The 22351-nt window shown below is 47.9% G+C and overlaps 1 protein-coding gene across 2 annotated transcripts; it reads left to right on the top strand.

Annotated features, from left to right (window-relative positions):
* Positions 1-1444: 1444 nt before the first annotated feature.
* On the top strand, positions 1445-20008 carry Fxn (frataxin). Of its 2 annotated transcripts, none has more exons than XM_036175709.1 (5): positions 1445-1633; positions 4592-4689; positions 7128-7248; positions 13379-13476; positions 18832-20008. In XM_036175709.1, the coding sequence occupies exons 1-5, from the start codon at positions 1472-1474 to the stop codon at positions 18980-18982; spliced, it is 630 nt and encodes a 209-aa protein (XP_036031602.1). In that variant the 5' UTR covers positions 1445-1471; the 3' UTR covers positions 18983-20008. The 2 variants fall into 2 exon arrangements, with proteins under 2 accessions (XP_036031602.1, XP_036031610.1); XM_036175717.1 differs by lacking the exon at positions 18832-20008 and adding an exon at positions 10053-10249 and having other exon boundaries at positions 13379-13437.
* Positions 20009-22351: the final 2343 nt, after the last annotated feature.

The raw sequence follows: 22351 nt of genomic DNA, 5'->3' as shown, positions 1-22351 counted from the left end.
CCTGTCCTACTACATCAGGCAAATAAGTAAAGAACACTACAATTGGAGAGGGTGTGGGAGTGTGGAGAGTTAGGAGTTTAATATCCCTTCTAGACTGGAATAGCCTCGCTGGAACCTTCCCATGCCTCTTCATGTATTCATGTCTGTTCTTTATAAATTACTGAGGCTCAGTCAGTGCCTTGCAGCCACCCAAAATGGACCATGGACCATGACACTGGCCAGTAATGTCGCTCTCATTCCCTGTGCAGAATATTTGCTTCACTGGATGAGCACCTGACTCCAGCTGAGCCAATTAGAGCTGCATACTGAAACTAAGGAAAACTCCTTTCTGAGAGCATTTGGGTCAGAAATATGGAGGCCTGGGTTCCAGCTCCCCTTCAACCAGGGGTGTCACTTAAAATGTCTGGGCTTCCAATTCCACATCTGAAAATTTGCAAACCCTCCTTTCCTTTGTGGCCACATGAAGGCCTTCTGTGGGAAATCAGAAGCAATGCCATCCCAAGTCCAGTAGCACATGAAGGATGTCGTTAACACCTATCCGTTTTTGTCACTCGATACCTCTTGAGGCAGAAGACTCCTCTGGCTCTGTCTCGAATCTTTGAACCTCCATGAGCTCTCAACAGGGTCACAGTGACAACCCCAGACAGTGGGAAGAGTCCCTCACAAACTGACAAGAGCTGGGAGAGTGGCCAGTAGTGTGGTGAACCTGCTGAAGTTGCTGAAATGATGCTTCGAGGGGAGCCAATCATCCATCAGTCCTGACTAGTCCTCATCCAAAGGGCACCCAGGAACTTCATTATTACTACTGTTGTTTCAGAATCCCATACATGCACACATTGTGTTTTAATCCGTCTCACCTGCCTCTGCCAACTCCCACTGAACCACCCTACCACTTCTCTCTCCCAATTTCTTTCACTTTGGGGGCGGGGGAGCAGGGGACCGGGTCCATTTAATGCTGCCATTATATGCACGGGTGTAGGACCATCCGTTGGATCAAGGACAACCTATCAAAGGCCATATCCCAGAAGACCCTTCCTCATCCAGTAGCCATCAGCAGCTGGACGTGGGTCTACATACGCCCCTCCTCCACCGAGTCAGCCTGGTACTTCTCGCGCTTACGAGATGCGGAATTTGAAATTATCAGGCAGTTGGAGCTGTTAGAACTAAGTTTTTTTTTTTTTTAAAGCAAGACTATCTGATTCAGCGTATCTTCAGAATCGCCCACTGGCACTCAGTAAAATGGTCGTCAGTGAGTAAACTCGCGGAGGTCAGTGTTGACATATTCTTGTTGCCCAAGGGATGCGTTGCAGGTTTGGCACAGAGCAGGCTCTGGGTGCAGTACCGGGCAGTTCAACCTCACCACGGACCTGCGCGCAGGAGCCCGCCCGCGGCGCTGGCAGGCCACGGCCACCAGGTGGCGCGCCACCGAGTCCTCGCGCGGGGGGCGGAGCGGCGGCAGAGCCGGAGCGGTATGTGGGCGCTCGGACGCCGCGCTGCAGTGGGTCTGCTGCCACGGGCGGCGTCCGGGGCCTCGGCCTCGGTCGGGATCCCGCGCGGGAGGGAGCCGATCGGAGCGTGCGGCCACCGAGGCCTGCAGGTCACAACCAACGCGGCCTCCGCCGGCCGCCACTCGGTGAGTACGCGCGCTGCGGGTTCACACTCCCGAGCGCAGGCCGCGCCCGCCCCTAGGCTCGGGGACGCGCGGTGCGCGCATGCGCCGGGCTGCACTGGGCGGGCGGGCGCGCGCGCGGCGTTTGCGCGGGCTTCGGTCCTGGGGTGGGAAGGTGGCTGCGGGGGTGCGTGCCCACGGGGATCTGTGCAGTGCTGAAGCTGCTCGGTTCCTTTCTGAAGTTTCAGTAGTGAACACACGTGTGTAGCCAGTTTACGACTGCGTGCCCTCCGAAGGTCGCACGCAGAATCATGGAAGCCTAGGCTTCGGGGAATCGATTCCCCTTCTCGTGACGTGGGGAGCTTGGAGTACGATCTTCTGATGTTTGTTTGTCTGTAGCCCTGGCTAGCCTAGAATTGGCTGTGTTCCCCAAGCTGGCTTCATACTTGTGATCCTCCTGCCTCCTCTCGAGTGCGGGGATCACAGGTGTACCAGCAGGACCCTAGACTCCAGCTTTTGGGAAATGACTGGACTGCGGTTCCACGTGCAGACTCCGCGCCTCTGAAGAACCCTGTGACCTTGGGGGATCCTAGCTCTCGGGGGGGCCGGGCTTGCCTTTCCGTACCGGGGAGATTAAAGGGTAACGCCCACTTTGCGGTTTTGGCGGGAGTGTTAAACTGTTCACAAAGGCCTTAGCACTTCAGATAAGTTCTCGGTTCCTTGAAGATGCAAAGAACAGAATCGTTTTCTCCGTGGCTTAAAAAGAGAACGCCCAAAGGATAGCAGTGGGGTTAAGGAAGGCTTTCCCAGAGAGGGACGTGACAGATGCCAGAGGAAGGGGCTGGGGGAGCATTCCAGGAAAAGAAGCAGCGTTGTGGAAAAGGTGGAGGCTGCGGACTATCACTGTCTGCAGATTCAAACCCAGCCTGGGATACATGAGATCCTGTCTTTAAAAAGATTAAAAACAAAACAGGGCTAGCCGTGTAGCTCAGTGGTGAGGTAGTCACTTAGCGTTCGTTCTGGATTCATTTCTTAATGAAAGAGAATTTTAAAACAATCGGAAGTGGAACAGTATGAGAAAGACAGCTGGGATTTGAAGGGCAGGACCCGAGACCCCCGCTTTCTCAAACACTTTCCCGGATGTTTTCAGCCCTGTTCTGCTTCCCAGCCATGTAATTCTTCCCTTGCCTGGCGCCTGACAGCTGGGCTCCAGTTCCAACTGTGCACGCTGGATCTCTGCATCTTTGTGAGCCTGAGCAACTTCCTCTTTGGCGTCTCAGGTTCCTCGCCTGTAAAATACAAGTCCAGTTCACCTTTATCCTCAGATTCTGTTCTCACTGACTCACTAACACTCCTTGTCCCCCAGTTGTCTACCTTGGTGCTCTTGCAGTCATTTTGAAGGCTGCAGAGAGATGAAATGCACTAGACCCATGGAGGGTATTCCCAGCGGGGGCCCAACAAGGCATTGTTCTGCTTGCTTTCACCATCTCAGTGTGAGCAAATGTTCGGTCTGTTCAGTTTTCACAATTCTGTACTTCTTGGTGATGTTTGAAAGTGGTCCCCAAGCCTAGAGCCACAGTAAACACAGACTACAAAGAAACTATGTCAGATATGCTTCACTCCAGCATGAGTTATAAGTGCTATTGCTTCAAGTTCAATATTAATGAATCAATAATATATATTAAATAAAGTGTCCTTAAACAGAAACACATACCAAACAAGATTATGCATCAACCATTTGATGGTTGTGACCCGGAGACTTGCAGGGACTCAACCTGTGTCCCGTAGGAACAAGTGCAGCAACTTTATGGGGCCACCCCCTCTTGATGATGATGATGATGGAGTAAGGGCTGGAGAGATGGCTAACTAAGCATTTAAGAACACTTGCTCTTCTTAGAGAGGATCTGAGTTTGATCCCCAGCCCCCATAAAAGGCAGCTTACAGCCTTCTACAATTCCAGTTAAAGGAGATCAGATGCCCTCTTCTCCCTCCAAGAGCACCTGCACACATGTTGTGTACACCACAGTCGTTGCTGCACAAGAGCAGTAACTGTCTCTGACTCTGCATGACAACCAGAGTAGCATTTTGAAGCGGTAATTCTCATCATGAAAACTTCTTGCCTTGCCAGAATGAAGTCCTGATGATTTCTTCATGGGCCCTGTGACCACCTCAGCCCCAATCCCTCACCTCTCTCCACCACTCCTACACACACACACACACCTGCCACCTCAGCTAAGACTATACTACTTTTCTCTGGCTCTGCACTCAGTCTCATCTGGTCATAATCAACACGCATGCCATTGCCCAGTGCCCAGAGTTCGAGACTAAGAAAAATCAACAGGTCACATCCTGCTGGTAGGAACCATCAGGCTCAGCCAGTCAGCTCTTGTATGGACTTGAGCAGAATTCTGCCTCTTGCCATTTGTTGATGCCTTTTTTAAAGTCAAATTCTAGGGGTACTGGGGTGCTTCCCAGATCTGAACAGCTTGCAGCAGCTGCACCGCCATAAGCAAGATGGTCGGTCTTGTTCCACACAGCCGTGGACACTTAAGGTGCAGCCAGCACAGCTGAGGACCAAATTCTGGTGGTTTTTTTTTTTTGGTTTTTGGAGACAGGGTTTCTCTGTGTAGTTTTGGTGCCTGTCCTGGATCTCACTCTGTAGCCCAGAACTCACAGAGATCCGCCTGCCTCTGCCTCCCAAGTCCTGGGATTAAAGGCGTGTGCCACCACTGCCTGGCCCAAATTCTGTTTTATCTCAATACATTCAGAGAGCTCCCTGTGTCTCAAGACTGTCCTGTCAGATAGCACAGGCTTCGCAGAGAGACTGTGAGAAGAACACTAGGGGGTGATGGGGGGCAAATCCTAAGACAGATGCTGTCATGGGCTACTGGTGAATCTCAAAGTGCCAGACTGTAAATCCTATATTGCTGGATTAGACTAGACCAAGATGTGGTCACTGATGTTCCTAACTTTGGCTTTTAGAGTCTGAGCCCCCACTACCTCGATCAGATTCTGAACATCAAGAAGCAGAGTGTCTGTGTGGTACATCTGAGGAACTCGGGAACTTTGGACAACACAGGGTGAGATGAAAACACCTTCTACCTCAGGCATCTCTCCCTCTCTTCCCATGTAGAAACCTTTAGTGACATCATTCACATCACTAAGCATCTGCCATGTTACTTTTAGGGACTAGTGTTTCTGTGTGGATATCCCAGACTCCCTTTAGTTCATCCCTATTGTTGGGTATTTAGTTTTTTTCCCAGAGTTTTGTGATTTCTTCAGCATGGTAGTGGGGAAGATATCATAGTTGTTATTGCACAAGAATTTACAGATGAAAGCAACGGTTTTCAGAGTCAGTGGCCTGCAAGCCTTGCCAGACAGGGCACCCCATCAGAGAGACATTCCTCTGGTGGGTTGACATCTGACTTATCAATTGCTAGAAGCTGTATTTGCATCCTGGCCTGCAGTAGTTTTTGACAATGGATCCTGGCAGAACATCTCATAACCGACGTATACCCTTACTGGGGCACAAAAGCCCACAGAAGGAAGATTGTCACAGCAGTATATTCTTTCATTTTGCTGTTGGGGATGGAACACAGGCCCTTAGACATGGTACATTCAGATCTAGCTCTGTGCCACTTCCCAGTGCAGCAACAGTTTATTGTCATAATCAGATGCCATAGAAGTCATCAGAGGTGTTAGTGTTCCTCGGCTTCTACAGCTGTCACCACTATCTAATTCTGGGAAATGTTCCCTACTCCAGATTCTGTCCTTCATTCGGCATAGGGTTCCTCTGCTGCAGAACCGACTAATCAACTCGTCTCTATGGGTTCATAGCAACGTGCAAGGATTGGTGGGTTTGGTTTTGTTGGTTTGTTTTAGACTGAGTCTCTCTGTATAGCCCAGGCTAGTCACAGTCCTCTTGCCTCAGCTTCAGGAGTGTGCAGAAAGCCCTGCTTGCCCCCCATTCTGTCTTTCATGACATATCTCTTTTTTAGTTTGTTTATTTATGTTGTTTTTCAAGACAGCATTTCTCTGTGTAGCCTTGGCTGTCCTGGAACTCACAGAGATCTGCCTGCCTCTGCCTCCTGAATGCTGGGACTAAAGGCATGCTCCAATTTTTCAATCTTCATTTTAAAAACATTAACGAAGTTCATTTTTTTTTCACATGCTCACTGGCCATTTGTATATCTTTTATGAAGTCTGTACCAGTGTTTCACCCATTTTTCTATTGGATATTCTTTTTATTGATTTGTATTCTGGACTAGTCTAGATACGTGCAGTACAAACATTTTTTTCCCCATGTTCTGTCTTGACCAACAACAATTTAGTAACAAAAGCAATGAAAACAGCAGCCTCAGTGTTCAGCGAAAGTAGATGTGTAAAATAAAGAAAATATGATGAACTAGACACAGTAGTACACACCTGTAATCGCAGCTGCTTGGAAAGCTGAGGCAGGAAGATCATAAATTCAAGGCCAACTACCTAGGAGGACCTTGTCTCAAAGAAAAACAGACAAGGCACTTCATTTTTATATTCTCAAAAGTTTCAGATAGTCTAAAAGAACACCGAAAAGACTTACAGGGGATGTAAGGCTGTTGCCTCTGGGATGGTAGTCTTTGGAAAATAGGCTACTTCTTCCACAACTTTTATCAACCCGAAGTCTTTGCTCTGTACATGCTGGAGATTTCCCAGCAATTTAAAAGTGTGACCGAGGGCCTAGAGAGACGGCTTAGCAGTTAAGAGACTGGCTGCTCATGCAGAAGACCCAGGTTCAATTCTCAGCACCCACATGGCAGCTCACAACTGTCTGTAACTCCAGTTCCAGGGGATCTGACACCCTCACACACACTTACATGCGGGCAAAACTCCATGCACATAAAATAAAAATAAGCAAATCATTAAAAAAAAATACACAATCCTCAGCTAAAAAATAAATAATAAAAATATAAATGAAAAGTTAACAAATGAGAAAAGCTAGGTGCGGCGGCTCACGACTGTGATGTCTACACTCTGAGTGATTGAAGCCTATCGAGACCACATATCAAGACTCTGTCTCCAGACGAGACGAAAAGAAAAGCTGATCCATGATCTCGGCACTAACCGGAAAAGAGGCTCAGAGAAGCAGAGCAGGGCCGTGCTGAACCCTAGTGTTTCGGGTCTCACCCACTCCATGTCGCTAGCTGGTTACTTCTGCTGGAAGGCGTGTGTGTGTGTGTGTGTGTGTGTGTGTGTGTGTGTGTGTGTGTGTGTGTGTGTGTGTGTGTGTGTGTGTGTGTGTGTCTCTGTGTCTGTGTGTGTGTCTCTGTGTCTGTGTGTGTGTGTGTCTCTGTGTGTGTGTGTCTGTGTGTGTGTGTCTGTGCGTGTGTCTCTGTGTGTGTGTGTCTGTGTGTGTGTGTGTCTGTGTGTGTGTGTCTGTGTGTGTGTGTGTGTGTGTGTGTCTGTGTGTGTGTCTGTGTGTATTTATTGTGATTGTGCAGTTGGTGACAGTACTCTGGTGGATTTCTTCCTCCTGCAGCTCTCTAGACGAGACAGCTTATGAAAGACTTGCAGAAGAGACACTGGACGCCCTGGCAGAGTTCTTTGAAGACTTGGCAGACAAGCCCTATACCCTGAAGGACTACGATGTCTCCTTTGGGGTACCTTTGGCTTTTTTTATTTTCTGTTTCCTCCTTAAAAACTGTAACTTAGATGGGCGGTGGTGGTGCATGCCTTTGATCCCAACACTCGAGAGGCAGAGGCAGGTCAGATCTCTGAGTTCGAGGCCAGCCTGGTCTACAGAGTGAGTTCCAGGACAGCTAGGACTACACAGAAAAACCCTGCCTTAAAAAAAAAAAAAGAAAAGAAAAGAAAAAAGAAAAAGAAAAACCAAACAAACAACACACAAAAAAAGAACGTCACATGTACACAATTAAAACTAAAACAAAAGGCAAGGTGGCGCCCAACTTTGACTCTACACTCTAGAGTAGATGCAGGAGGATTACTGAGTGTTCAAGGCTAGCTCGGTCTGCACAGTGAGGTCCAGACCAGCCGGGACTACAGAGTGATTAACTCAGTCTCAAAGAACAGGAGGACTGGTGGAGGGCTCAGTGGGTAAAGCTGCTGCCCCCCCAAACCTGATAACCTCCGTTGAATTCTAAGAAACCGACTCCACACCTTGCCGTGCGAGTGGACCCACTCCTCATACACAGACATTCAGAATAATAATAAGTAAATTTTAAAAATAATAATACAGATCTTTAAAAAAATAGCCTCCAACAGACATAACCATCTAGCAACATAGGTTGTGGCTGGAGCATAAAAGCTAGAATTCATGTGACAGCCCAGCTCTGCCAGTGACTTTGGGCCAGTCACTCTGCCTCTGTGAGCCTCTGCTGTTTAAAAACGGATTCCCTGGGGTAGGTAGTGAAGGGAAGTGCCCTTTACTGCCATAGGTGAAGCCCCAGCTTCACTCTCTAGTATTGAAGAATAAAATATAGAGTTCCAGGATCCAACCTGTGGACAACTGTCCAGGCAGTTCAGATTCTGTATTTGGGCCCTCTGCTGGCTCCTTTCTACTGTAAGAGGAAGCCTGTCCTGAGGGGTTTGTTGTTTTGTTTTGGTTTTAGTTTTTAGTTTTGTTTTAATTAACTTATTTTATTTTATGTGCAATGGTGTTTGGCATGCATGTGTGTCTATGAGGGTGTCAGGTCCCCTGGAACTGGAGTTACAGACAGTTGTGAGCTGCCCTGTGGGTGCTGGGAATTGAACCCTGGTCCTCTGGAAGATCAGTCAGTGCCCTTAACTGATGAGCCATCTCTCCAGCCCCCTTTGTTTTGTTTTTTTGAGACAGGGTCTCTCTATGTAGCCCTGGCTGTCCCTGGAACTTGCCATGTAGACCAGGCTGGCCTTGAGTGATCCTCTAGAACTAAATGTGCAGCACCACACCCTGGCTCACCTGGAATTCTAATGTGCAGCCCTGAATCCAACCCCTGGAAAGTTTGATTTAATTAATGTGTAATGTGCTCTAGGCAAGGAGCTTTATTTACAGATTGCACCCGGTGATGGCTGAGAGCTTCTGAATTGGATGAGCATTACCCCAGCCACTGGAAGCTGGGCAAGTTTACATGCTAGCCACCAGGTGGCAGACTAAGCAAGAGTCTGCTTAGGCCTTTACCTTTGGGAGAAAAATGTCTCCTCCTTTTCTTACCCATCTCCCCTCCACTATCACCCCAATCCAGGCAGAGAGGTTAATCCTTTTAACAGCAATTAATTAATACAAGAAAATGTCATGAAGTGTGCATTTTGGAGTAAATTGTAGGATTATGTAGTGCAGATGGTTGTCAAAATGATAGATGGGAAATGGTTAAAAAAATACTTTCAAATTCCTTATTTTTATTTCTTAATGAGAAGTCAAATGTATGTGAGGGTCCCTGGCTCAACATGACCTCTCCCATGTGCCTGTTTCTACAGGTGACCAGGTGTCAACAGTCTGCAGTTTTGGTTCCTGCAGGAGCAGGCCCAACTTCACTAGCACAAATCAGTAGGCCTGGCCAGCTGGGACTGCTTCTGCTCTGATTGGCTGGTTGGTGTGAGGGTCTCCTGCTGGTCACTGTGCCTTCACAGTTGCTCAGTATTTTGTTTCTTTCCATTGTGGTTTGATCTGGATGCCCCACAGAGACTCATGTGTTGAAGGCCAGGTTCCTAGCTGGTGGTGTCACTGAGAGGTGTGTAACAGGAATCTTAAAACGTCTTATTAATAAAATAAAAAATAAATAAAATAAATAAATAAATAAATAAAAAACTCAGTGCCAGCTATTGGGGCAAATTCTGAAAGATCAAAGAGACAGAACAAGCCACAGCTAACCTCACCTCGTCAACTTCTCAGCTGATCCTGTTTCCTCACACTGGAAGCCTCCAAGTCCTCATTCTGAATGGATCTCAGCTGAACTGCTCCCAAAAGCCTAAAAGCTTAAAAGCCCCTAGTTCCTGATCCTCACGCCTTATATATGTTTCTGCTTCCTAGCATCACTTCCTGGGATTAAAGGGGTGTGTGTTTCCCAAGCAAAGACATGAGATCTCAAGTGCAGGGAGTAAAGGTGTGTGCCACCACACATGGCTCTGTTCCTAGTGTAGCCTTGAACTCACACAGATCCAGATGGATCTCTGCCTCCAGAATGCTAGGATTAAAGGCATGTGCCACCACTGTCTGGCCTCTATGTCTGATCTAGTGGCTGTTCTGTTCTCTGACCCCAGATAAGTTTATTAGGGTGCACAATACAGTGGGGGACACAATAGGTCACCACAGAGGTGATTGGATCATGAGGCCCGTGACCTAATTGAAGAATGGTTTGCTGATGGATTTATGACTAGGTGACTGCTGAGGGGACAGTGGAGAGTATGGGAGGAGGTGGAGACTGGCGGGTGTTGGAAGAAGTGGTTCACTGGAGTCTTGTCTTGATAGACAGGATTATCCCTGGCCTCTTGCCCCTCTTTGCTTCCTGTCTGCCATGAGGAGCAGCTCCCCATCACACCCTTCTGCCTCTGTGGTGCTGTGCCGGACCACAGACCAGAGACGATGCAGCCAGCCACCCCTAGACTGAAAACTCGGGAGCTGTAAGGCGGTGTGTTTTCTCAGATATTTGTCACAGCAGGGAAAGTGTGAGTAATACTGTCCCCTCCCTGCACGTAAATGTGCCCACAAATGGACTCACATTGGTTAAAGAATATCAGTGGGGGCTCAAACCTTCGCTGTGGAATCTACTTGCGGGCACTCTAAATGTCTCAAGGCTCCTGCTAAGCCAGCAGCGCAGCTGGTTTAGTCCCTCCTGCCATTGTCCTTTGGAATAGCTGAGAGCCCTGAGGACTAATTACAGCAACCGGGCTGGTAGAGGAGCTGAGCTTTGTGATCTCCGCCTTGGTAACCTTGCCCTTCACCTTGGCAGATAGTACCACACACAGGGTCGTCCTGTCACTGTTTGTCCACTGATCCATTCATCCACAAATATAATAAGTACTTTTACATCCATCCTGGCTTTGAGTGGAAGCATGTAGGCACTGACTGAGTCGCTTCTTCCCGGGGAGGTGGGGGCCAGGGGACAGCAGGCTCCTTCACACACAAGTCATGCTGAAGCAGTTCAATGCATGAGTGGCTGCAGGCACTCTGCCAAGTGGAAAGCCCCAGATAACCTTCCCAGAGGCACTTGCACAGGTCCTGGAGCAAGAGGGGCCCACAGGGAAGGTGCCAGAAGACAGCTAGAACACTGTGGAGCTAGGCTTCCTGTGGCTGGTTTTCACTTGGTTGGTTGGTTTTAGGAGCACACATTGGCTTAATTGATATGCACTCTTGGATCCTTCCAAAGATTGGGGATCGGAAAGTAAATTGAGGATGTAGTGGTTGAGTGGGCTGTCCCCGGTGTGGTCACTCGTTGTCGTAGTGACTAGGTACAGGTGTGGAGTCCTTGAGCAGAGTCCTTGAGGAGGCAGCCAGATGTTGAGAGCCAGCCAGAGTGATGTGACTTCTGCAGGGCCAGGGCTGGTTAGGAAGGAGAGTAGACTTGGGAGTCACATCTAGAGAGTTAGTCAGTCTTTGGCATTTGCCGTGGACCACCAAGTCTCAGCGTGTAGGGTGGGACACACAGAGGACATTTATCAACCACAGATAGCTAAGTCAGAGGTGAGTGTATGGTTCTACTGAGTGTTAGCCCGTAGGGGGAGGCATGAAACTGTAGAGTTGGATGAAGAGCCGGGTGCTGAGGAACTGCTGGGATGGGTGGGATTAGCACCCAATGTGCACAGTGCTTGGAGGGAATTAACGTTGAATGTGTACAGTGTTTCAGTTTTCCCAGGCAGAGAGATTTCTGAATGGCCCCAGAGCAACAGTGTGAATATACTCAATACTGCTGTACTGTGTAACTTAGTTATAGGCAAATTTAATGTTGTTTTTTCCAAAGATAAAAAGAGAGAAACTACATAAACTAGCAGCTAAGAACGAAGGTTCAGGAGGGTGAGGGAGTTGCCCATGACAGGAAGAACAGTGTCTTTGAACCCAAGCAGCCCTGCATTTCAGATCACCTCTGCGGGTTGCTGATACTTCGTTTTGTGTTTTTGCAACCCTGAACTTCTTTTAAAATTGGGATAGTGGTTCCTACCTTCATAGTTGGTCTAGCTGAAAACAGTTCCCACAGGTGTCCAACACAGATCCTGGCACACACTAGGCTCTGAGTAAAGAGGAATCTGTCTACTGAGGGTCTTGCTGTGTTTATTAAACCTGCATCCCCAACATCTCTATTAGGAACTTTTGTGTGTTCGGTTTGGTATGTCTTGGTTCTTTTTACATAGTTTTGTGTTGCCCAGGCTGACCCCAACCTTGAATTTCTGATCTTCTACTACCTGAGACCTGGGATTACAAAGCCTGATGCACCTTTGTAAGTGGAAGTTTCTCTCCCATGTCTCAGAGAGAGAAAGAGAAATCACTGGTGCCCCCCTTCCCATACCTATTGGTTACATTATTGTAGGTCCCAGCCTCTAGTGTTTATTTAAATGGCTGGCTGTGTTCATAAGCGTGTGCTGTGAGAATCATCCCAAGACTCCTGATTGGATGAGACTCTGCAGAGCACAGAGCAAAGCATTGATGCCCTAGGCTCCCACCTGCTTTCCAGTAGGGAACATTCAGGGTAGACTTACTGCCTAGCGCATTGTGTCATAGCCTGCCATTCTAAGGGACTGAGGCTTGAGAGTGAAGGGCTCCTTTGTTGAGTGTTTTCTAATTTAAATATTCGTTTATCGAACAAAAGTGGACTGGCCAGTCTTTTGAGAATGCAAGGCTTTTTAGAGGGAAATGAAGCCTTATGGAGTCTCTGAGCACTTGTTAGCTGCCTGGGAAGGGTCTGGATAATGCAGGTAGTCTAGCCGCCCCCCTGCTCTTCTAAGACAGACAAGGCAGAGCGTTGATTCCTTTTTCTCTTGTCCTTTACATTTTGTTGTGCAGCCTGCTGGCCTCAAACTCCCAGTTTCCCACCTCAGCCTCCCAAGCACTGACATCACAGACTTTTGCCACCACACCTGCCTTCTCTCCGTGTTTTCACAATGGACTTGTCAGGTCTGACACTTGGGCAGACACCTTTAGAATTTAGTCGGTTTGTACATGTTCTGATTGGCAGTGAAGCTCTGCTTTACCATTGCTGAGCTCCCAGGCAAGTCTTAACCTCTCTTTCCTGGCGGACCACACAGGCAGAGAGAAAGCAGTGTGAGCTTTGAGCATTGTTGTGCCTGATCCACGGTGGTAGCCGCAGAGATGGCTCAGTGGCTACGAGCTTGCTACTCCAGCGTGAGAACCAGCCTGTGGGGCCCGGCACCCACACCACATCAGGTGGCTCACAGACACCCGGAGCTCCAGCTGCAAGAGGTCCTGAGCGCCGTTGGCCTCCAAGGGCACGAATGCACATACAGTTGAATGGAAACACACAGACATAAGTAAAAGGAAAGCAGCTCCCTGATCCACTGTCATCCTGACAGTCATGTCTTTACTACACACATTCCTAGCTGAGAACACTAATTTTTGTCTGGTTTTGATGCCAAGAATTGAACAGGGGACTTCGCAGCTCCTGAACACACACTGCCAGTGCGCTTCATCCCCAGGTCCCTTTTTTTTTTTTTTTTTAATGGTGTGTGTTACATCCTTGGGTATGTGAAAAGTGTTGAGATATGAACACGTATTTATATATGTTTGTTCTTGTGCTAACTAATCTTGTTTAATTTCTTCACACTTTCTTCCACCCGACCCCCTAGGGCGGCGTGCTAACCGTTAAGCTGGGTGGGGATCTAGGGACCTACGTGATCAATAAGCAGACCCCAAACAAGCAGATCTGGTTATCGTCTCCCTCCAGGTACGTTCAGAAGTCAAAATCTGTAAGGGGTGAACTCAACTTGGAATGCAGTGTTGGGGACCATTTGAGAGGGTGTCCGTCACTGGCTTTACAACTGTCTACCTTGGCAGGAAGGCTCGCTTCCGGTTGAACGTTTCTCCCCATTGAGAACTTGGTTGCTCTCCTCAGGCATGAGGATGTTGACAAGACCTGAAGCAAGGGGAACTTTTCAGAACCTGGCCCAGACAGTATTACTCTGTTAGGTCATTGTCCAGAAAAGAGAAATCACTGGCTTGCCTGTGGAAAAGATACTTTTGCCAGGCATAGTGTTTCCTATCTATAGTCTCAGCACTCAGGAGGTAGAGGCCGTAGCTCAGAGTGCCAGCCTTGCTACATAGCCAGTTCAAAGGCTAGGCTGGGCTGTCATGGAAGACCATGTCACAAGAGCAAATAGGCCAACCTGGTCTATATAGTGAGCTCCAGGCCAGCCAGGGCTGTACACAAGCTACTTTTGTTAGGTATGGTGGCATATACCTAGGGTAAAAACATTAATTAATTGGAAAGCTACCATGAAGGCTGGGATGTATATCTCAGTGATAGAATGCTTATCTGGAGTCTATACGCCCTAGATTCAATTCCCAAAACAGAAAGGAAGGAGAGGGAAAAAGAGACAGGCAGTTTTTATATTCCAGCATCTGAGAGACCTGCACTTTGTCCTCAAAGTCAGTTAACCTTTAACTCGCAGCCTGTTCTGAAGGTCTCAGTGATTCCGTTGGCAGAGTTGGGCTCAGACTCAGTGGCAGGGAGACAGGGATTTTTAGCAGCAGCTCCAGGGCCCACATCTTCCTGCCTGCCCCATGGATGTGCCTGCACTTGAAGGCACATCGGCGTACACTGCAGACAGCCTGGGTCTCAGAACTAAGAACTTACTGGTGAGCATACAGCTGCTGCCACAGTGATCTGGGACTGGCTGAGAGATGCTGACACAGATGCTCACACTAACCTTGCTGAGACTCAGCAACACTACTGATGAAGACATTTTGAAGGCAAAGTGGGAAAAGCTCAGCTAGAACCAGTGTGGAATCTTCGAAAGCCTACTGGCATTGGCAGTTTTAAAATATTAAAAAAGGCCAGGCGGCAGTGGCGCACACTGGGAGGCAGAGCCAGGCGGATCTCTGAGGCAGAGGCAGGCAGATCTCTGTGAGTTCAAGGCCAGCCTGGTCTACAGAGCTAGTCCCAGGACAGGCTCCAAAGCTACAGAGAAACCCTGTCTCAAAAAGTGTGTGTGTGTGTGTGTGTGTGTGTGTGTGTGTGTGTGTGTGTATTAAAAAAAAAAATGCCAGGCTCCGTGGCACAGAACTTGCCTCACATGTGAGAGAAGGCTCTGGGTTAGATCCCCAGCACCACAACAACACACACACAAACAAAAAACTATCGAGGAGGCTGGAGAGGTGGCTCAGAGGTTAAGAGCACTTGCTGCTCCAGCACGAAGACTAGAGTTCAGATCCCAGCCCCCATATCAGGCAGCTCACATACACCATGGAGGAATTAGTCTCTTACAGAGACTCCAAGCAAACTCTGTTTAAAACCTGTCATTTATATGAGGGACTGGGAGGAGAAATCTGTGCTGTGTTGGTTTCATGATGTGGGGGTGCCCCTGCCCACAGCAGCCAGAAGAGGGAGTCAGGTCCCCAGGAGCTGAAGTCACAAGCAGGTGTAAGCAGCCCAGTGAGGTTCAAGAAGTCAAACCAGCCCTCTGGAAGAGCCGTGAGTGTTCTGAACCGCTGAGCCAGCTCTTTATCCAGAATATCTTTCTTTTTTATTTGTTTGTTTGTTTGTTTGTTTGTTTTCTGAGACAAGGTTTTGCTGTCTGTTTTGGTGCCTGTCCTGCATCTTGCTCTGTAGACCAGGCTGGCATTGAACTTACAGAGATAGATCCGCCTGCCTCTGCCTCCCGAGTGCTGGGATTAAAGGTGTGCCCCACCAGCTCCTGGCTGCTACTTTTTTTTTTTTTTTTTTTTTTTTTTTATTCTTTAATGTGGCCCAGGTAGTTTGTGTTCAGAGGTTTCTGTACTTTAAGCGAAAGCTCTGCCCATTTAGTCATCCTTTTTTCTGTACTGTTGGCACATGTTTAAATTGCAACACTTGGTTGGTAATATTAAGACTCCATACATTTATACCTACAAAAGATAGTTTACATCTCTTCCCTCTACCCCCAGGAGACTGTCTCCCCACCTTAGTCTTCTCTCTCTCTCTCTCTCTCTCTCTCTCTCTCTCTCTCTCTCTCTGTTTGTCTTTGTTTTTTCAAGACAGGGTTTCTCTGTGTAGTTTTGGAGCTTGTCCTGGAACTCACTCTGTAGACCAGGCTGGCTTCGAACTCACAGAGATCTGCCTGGCTCTGCCTCCCGAGTGCTGGGATTAAAGGTGTGCACCACCACTGCCCGGCTTCTCTTGGTTTTTGTGGTGCTGGGGATCAAACAGTGCATCGCACATGCTGGGACTGGACAGGCTCTCCACCACTGCGCTATCCCTGCTTTTCTAGCCTGTCTTTGAAAATTCTTCTTGAGTGTTCTAGGTGGACTTGGGTGTCCCGGATCGTGAACTCTCAGGATTCTCTGTTACCTTCATCAGGGTGCCCCCATACACCATCATTATCTGTTGCTGTATCTACTCTGTTCTCCAGGCCATGAGGAAGCAGAATTGGAAACACGGGTCTGGTACATCTGGAGTAACAAATCATGACAAAATGACAGCTACAGATTTGTCCACAGTCCTGCATATTAGTCCTTTTCACATTGCTACAACTGAATAATCAAGACAGGTTACTTATGGGGGAAAAGGTTTATTTATCTCATGGTTTTGGAAGCTCAAAGTCCAAGACTGAGGAGATTTGAGGGACACTGGTTTGGCCTTTTATACAATGGCATGCCATGGTGAGGGCATGTATAGATAGGAGTGATGTCTCATCTTACAGTGGGAAACAGAGAGAGATCAGACAGGTCCCACATTCCCTTTTGTGGATACATCCCAGTGACCGAAGGAATTCCCCCTAAGTCAATCCTCTTAGAGGTGGCAGGATTAGGGTGTAGTATAAAACCATGTCCCAAATTCTTTCTCCTCGCCTGGTGAACAGAGTAGACACACCAACAGATAATGATGGTATATGGGGACACACTCATGAATCTCTCAATTTCACAGATTTAAATTTTAAAAAAGAAAAATACTTTTAGCTAGAAAATTATTGAGCATGCCAGTAATCCCAGCACTTGAGAGATATAAGCAAGAAGACCAGTTCAGGGTTATCCTTGGCTACATAAGGAGTTCAAGAGGCTACATGAGACCCTGTTGAAAGAAGGAAGGACTGATCTGGAACTCACTGTGTAGACCAGGCTGGCCTCTGTTTACCAAGTGCTGGGATTAAAGGCCTGCACCACCATGCCCAGTGAAGCTTTTAATAATAGCACAGACAGTGGCCAAGGCTGGGAGAGTCAAGGGTAACTAGTTAGTAGGTACGGGGCTTCTTTCAGGGTAATAGGGGTGTTTTGGACCTAGACAGAGCTAGTAGTGACACAGTAGTGTAGGCTGGGTTCAAATCACGAGTGGTACAAAATGACCGTCGTTTTCCAAACACTGCTGTAAGATAGCAGGTGTCCTGGGGGGTAGGAAAGGTAAGAAATGAGGTGTGCTGCAGGACAGAGCTCTGAAGTGTTCCAGAGGACAGATTGCACAAGTGCCCTTAGGAAGACACTAACTGAAGAAATCGGAAGGTCACCTCGCTGCAGGTCACTGTGAAGTTGGCCAGTCTCTGCTGGCAGGCAGCTCTGTGCAGGACTCTTAGTGCTCCACTGAACAGACGGGCCTTTGTTTCTACTCACAGCCTCAGAGACTTTAGTCCCGTTGCCTTTGGGCCCGTGGTGAGACAGAACATGGCAGGGGATGTGTAGTGGAAAGGGCTGCTCCCCTGGCAGCTGGCAGCAGAGGGAAATGGGACAGGCTCCCGAACACACTGCCGGTGACCTAGCAAACCACCACTAGACCCTACCCTATAAAGTTCCCGCCACCTCCAATAGTGTCATGGCTGGCCACTAAATTTTAATCATGGGCCCCAGTGGGACTTTTAAGATCCAGTCCAGCCAAATGTTGTAATCCGACTTTCTTTGGACCACCAGTTCCCAAATAATGACACGGAGACTTCTTATTAAGTATGAAAGCTTGGCATTAGCTTAGGCTTGTCCCCAGCTATCTCCTATAACTTAAATTAACCCATTTATATTAGTCTGCCTTCTGTCACATGGCTGTACTGTCACATACTGTACGTCTGACTTGCTTCACGTCTTGCTGACAAATCCCGCCTCTCCTTCCCAGAGTTACTATCTCTGCCTGGAAAGCCTACCTATCCTCTCCTGCCTAGCTAGTGACCATTCCAGTTCTTTATTAAACCAATCAAAGGTGCCTTTCACACAGCGATCAAATATCCCACAACAAAATGTGGTTACTCTAATCCTAACACTTAGGGGTCTGAGACAGGAGAATTGCTAAAAATTGAAAGCCTGCTTTGGCTATATAAGTAAGGTCCAGACCAACTGTATCCAGGTCCAAGACACAGAATAAGACTATCTTCAAAGATAGATAGATAAGCCAGGTGGTAGTGGTACACGCCTTTAGTCCTAGGACTCAGGAGGCAGAGGCAGGCAGACCTCTGAGTTTGAGGCCAGCCTGTAGCAGGAATCTTAAAAGGTCTTATTAATAAAAACAAACCTGGAGCCAGGTGTTGGGGAGAACGCTGGAAGATCAGAGAAGCAGAACAAGCCACAGCCACCTCACCTCACCAGTTCCTCAGCTGATCCTGTTTCCTCAGACTGGAAGCCTCTAAGTCCTCATCCAAATGGCTCTCAGCTGAACTGCTGCTCAAAGCCTAAAAGCTTAACCAGCCAAAATGCTTCTAGTTTCTGGTCTTCACACCTTATACACCTTTCTGCTTTCTGCCATCACTCCCTGGAATTAAAGGCTCAGTTCCTGGGATTAAAGGCATGAGTCACCATGCTTGGCTGTATCCCTGAACACAGAGATCCAGGTAGATCTCTATCTCTGGAATGCTAGGATTAAAGGCATGAGTGCCACCATTTTCTAGCCTCTGTATCTAGTGGCTGTTCTGTGCCCTGACCCCAGATAAGTTTATTAGGGGAACACAATACCACCACACCAGCCTTGTCTACAGAGTGAGTTCCAGGACAGCCAGAGCTACACAGAGAAACCCTGTCTCAAAAAAATAAAACAAAACAAAACAAAGGATAGATGGGTTGATTTGATCCTAACACTGTGGCTCTCCTGAAGAGGGTCCTCACTGACTTAACATGTGTTTGTTTTGTTTTTCAGTGGCCCCAAGCGCTATGACTGGACGGGGAAGAACTGGGTGTACTCCCATGACGGCATGTCCCTGCATGAGCTGCTGGCCAGGGAGCTGACGGAAGCCTTCAACACCAAACTGGACTTGTCTTCCTTGGCCTACTCTGGAAAAGCCTCTTGAGCACCTGCCAGATCCAAAGACATTAAAGCTCTCGGGCCAGGACCCCAGCTTCCTTCTGTGGCTGAGTGCCTGGTGTCCGTGCCTGCTTCTGAGGACAGTCACACTGTGTGTGACAGATCTGTGAAAAAAAGTGTGTTACCTCCCACCCTGTCCCCAGATCTGGCTCTTCCTTTCTACAGAGGTTTGTTAGGATGGACTCGTTTCTCCCCGTGCGGCCCCAGGTCTGTTAGAATGCCTTACACCATGTGTGCACGAGCCTCGGGAAAAGGGCTGCTAGGGTGAGCAAGCAAGTTGTCCCCACTCTCCAGTTCTTTGAAGGGTTCATTGTAAAAGCTTCGTGAAGAGCCATAGGCCCACCCGCCTTTGTGTCTGAAATGACATTGTAAGGAGTAGCTTCCAATTGTCACTCCAAGTGTGTACATTTCAGAGCCTTTTATCAGCTACATGTCTAAAGGAACCATCTTAAAACACCCGTTTGTGCTCTGCGGCCTATACTGGGCACCAGGACCTGTGCTCTGTGGCCTATACTGGGCACCCAGGACCTGTGCTCTGTGGCCTATACTGGGCACCCAGGACCTGTGCTCTGTGGCCTATACTGGACACCCAGGACCTGTGCTTTGTGGCCTATACTGGACACCCAGGACCTGTGCTTTGTGGCCTATACTGGACACCAGGACCTGTGCTCTGTGGCCTATACTGGGCACCCAGGACCTGTGCTCTGTAGCCTATGCTGGACACCCAGGACCTGTGCTTTGTGGTCTATACTGGACACCAGGACCTGTGCATTGTGGCCTATACTGGGCACCCAGGACCTGTGCTCTGTCACCTATACTGGACATCCAGGACCCACGTGTTATGTCTTTATGTTTCATAGACAAGGGTCATTACAGAGTCAGCAGCTACAACATGGACCTGAGATGTCTTTTTAAAAATTGAAAATTGGACTAGAGGGCTCACTTAGTCCACAAAGTACTTACACACAAACATGAAGACTCAGGTTTGATCCTGGGAACCCACATTAAAAAACCAGGCATGGTTGTGTGAGTTTGTACTCATGGCACTGGAGAAGCAGAGCTGGGAAGACCCCTGGAGCTTGAGCTGGGAAGACCCCTGGGGCTTGCCGGCCAGCCTGCCTAGCTTCATCAGTGAACCCACAGGCTCTGGGAGGGACATTATTCCAAAGCAAGGTGCATGGCTTCGGTTGACCTCTGTCCTCTACACATGTGCACATGTACACATAAACATATTCATACACACAAATTCACACATGCTAAATAAATGCATGGATAACTACAGGCAAGGAGGAAAAAGACTACCATAACCCAAAGGATTAAACAATGCCGTGGAGCTGAGGTTGCATCCATGAGAGATGCCTGACTGGCACAGAGAGCCCTGGCCCCCCACTTCCCATCTATTCAGTGAACGGGTAGAACTTATACCTGACATTCAGGGGACCTGCCAGACATTCCACCAGGCTGTTTTGTTCCTACTAGGTTGGAGGGGGGGATGGGCGGTGAGCAGGTATTTTTTTTTTAAGGCCTGCAGAAATGGCATTGTTTTTGCTATTGCTCTGTTAGACTTTCAGACAAACTCATTTTGAGCTCACAGCTGCCCCTTGTTCTCTGTGTACTGAGGCCAGCACACCATTGCACTGTTTCAGGTTTTACAGGCCCCACTCTGTACAAGAACCAACATTCCAGAACATCCAAACCGAGCAGCGGTAAACTCGGGTTCTGGCATCTTCTGACAGAAGGAAAGTTAGCCTCGCATGTGAAAGGCCCTGAGTTCCATCCCCACACGACAGGGCTGGGAGATTTGTTAGGGGCAAGTCTTTGCAAATGTACAGCAGAGGCTATGCAGGGTGAACTGAACACATTACATCATAGAAAAAACAATGGAGCAGTGTAAACAAAGGCTAGTTGGGTATTTAAAATACTTCCTTCTTCACAATTTTTTTTCTTTTGGCCTGGTGGAAATTTTTGAGTGGGGTTAAGCCAGTGCTAGTGAGATAATAAATAGGACTGTGTGTGGACATGCCTACAGGTGTGTTTTTGTCTTCTAGTGAAAGTCTCAGTGCCCCTTGCCTGCTTGAAACAGTGAAATGAGCCATTTACCCATCTGAGACTTAACGGAACTTCAAGTATGCCCTAGCTTCCGTAGGAAGTTGGGGAGTCTGCTGTTACTGGTGCCATGTGGACCAGTCCTTGAGCATCTTAACTTTCACTTCCAAGGCAGCAGAGATCTTATTTCAGGGAGGATGTGAACACCTGCTGGGTGAGAGATCACCCTGAACACCAGACGTGGTGGTACTCGTCTGCGGTCCTAGCATTTTGAACTCCAGGCAAGGCTCAAAGGTAACAGAAGAAATAAATTTGGGCTTAAGAGTTTGTTTTGTCATTTTGAGACACTGATGTGTAGCCCAGACTGACCTTGAGTCTGAGACAGTTCTGCCTTTGTCTCCCAAATGTTAGGGTTGTGGGTGTGCCACCGTGCCTGACCAGAGTTAAAAATCGTGATATAAGGCTGCCCAGGTTTTGCACTACATAATTCAAGACACCACTATCCAGAGATGACAGTAACTATGATGAGCTGTAAATGATGCCACCCACCAAGAACTGCTCAGAATGTGAGGCTGCAGTAGGAGATCACAAGTTCAAGGCTAGCCTGGGCTACACAAGACGCTGTCGCAACTCATTCTAGACAGTTATGGTAGCATACGTTTTTAATCCCAGCACTCAGGAGGCAGGGGCAGAAGGATCCCTTGAGTTTGAAGCCAGTCTAATATACATAGTGAGTTCTAGGCCAGCCAGACACTCTCAAAAAACAAAAGATAAATTCTGGAAGTAAGCTGGAAAAAACCTACCACATCATGAGACACAACCCACCCCTAAGATCTTCACTCTGTATGGTTTTATCACCACAAAGCAAGGTTCAGTCTAAAATTTGGAAAGTTATTTTGTTGTTTTTCTACTTGAGTTTTTTTGTGGTGCCGTTATTTGAACTCAGGGACTTGTGCATGCTAGGTAAGTGCTTTATTACTGTACTACACCCCCAGCTTCTCTTCTGTGAGTGTGTGTGTTAGAACGAAGTTTTCTAAGTCTGATATTTTCATTAAACAATAAGTTTACAGTATGTCTTCTATTATACCTGCCCCAACTTTAAACCCTGTAACCACTGCCAAAGAGAGGCCGATGTCTGTAAAGATGAAGTTTGTGGAGATCCAGGATTGCCAAGGTACAACATCTTCCATCCTCTACAGTAAAAGCAACAGGAAGTCATATCTAGTTGAATTCTTGGCACAGATTTATCTTTTACAAACTGAAGCAACTACATGCCACAAAGAGAAGGCGACACAAAGGTATAGAGCCT

The sequence above is a fragment of the Onychomys torridus genome, chromosome 1 (assembly GCF_903995425.1).
Source record: "Onychomys torridus chromosome 1, mOncTor1.1, whole genome shotgun sequence".
In the NCBI taxonomy this organism is placed as follows: domain Eukaryota; kingdom Metazoa; phylum Chordata; class Mammalia; order Rodentia; family Cricetidae; genus Onychomys; species Onychomys torridus.
This window is presented reverse-complemented; position numbering and strand designations above follow the sequence as displayed.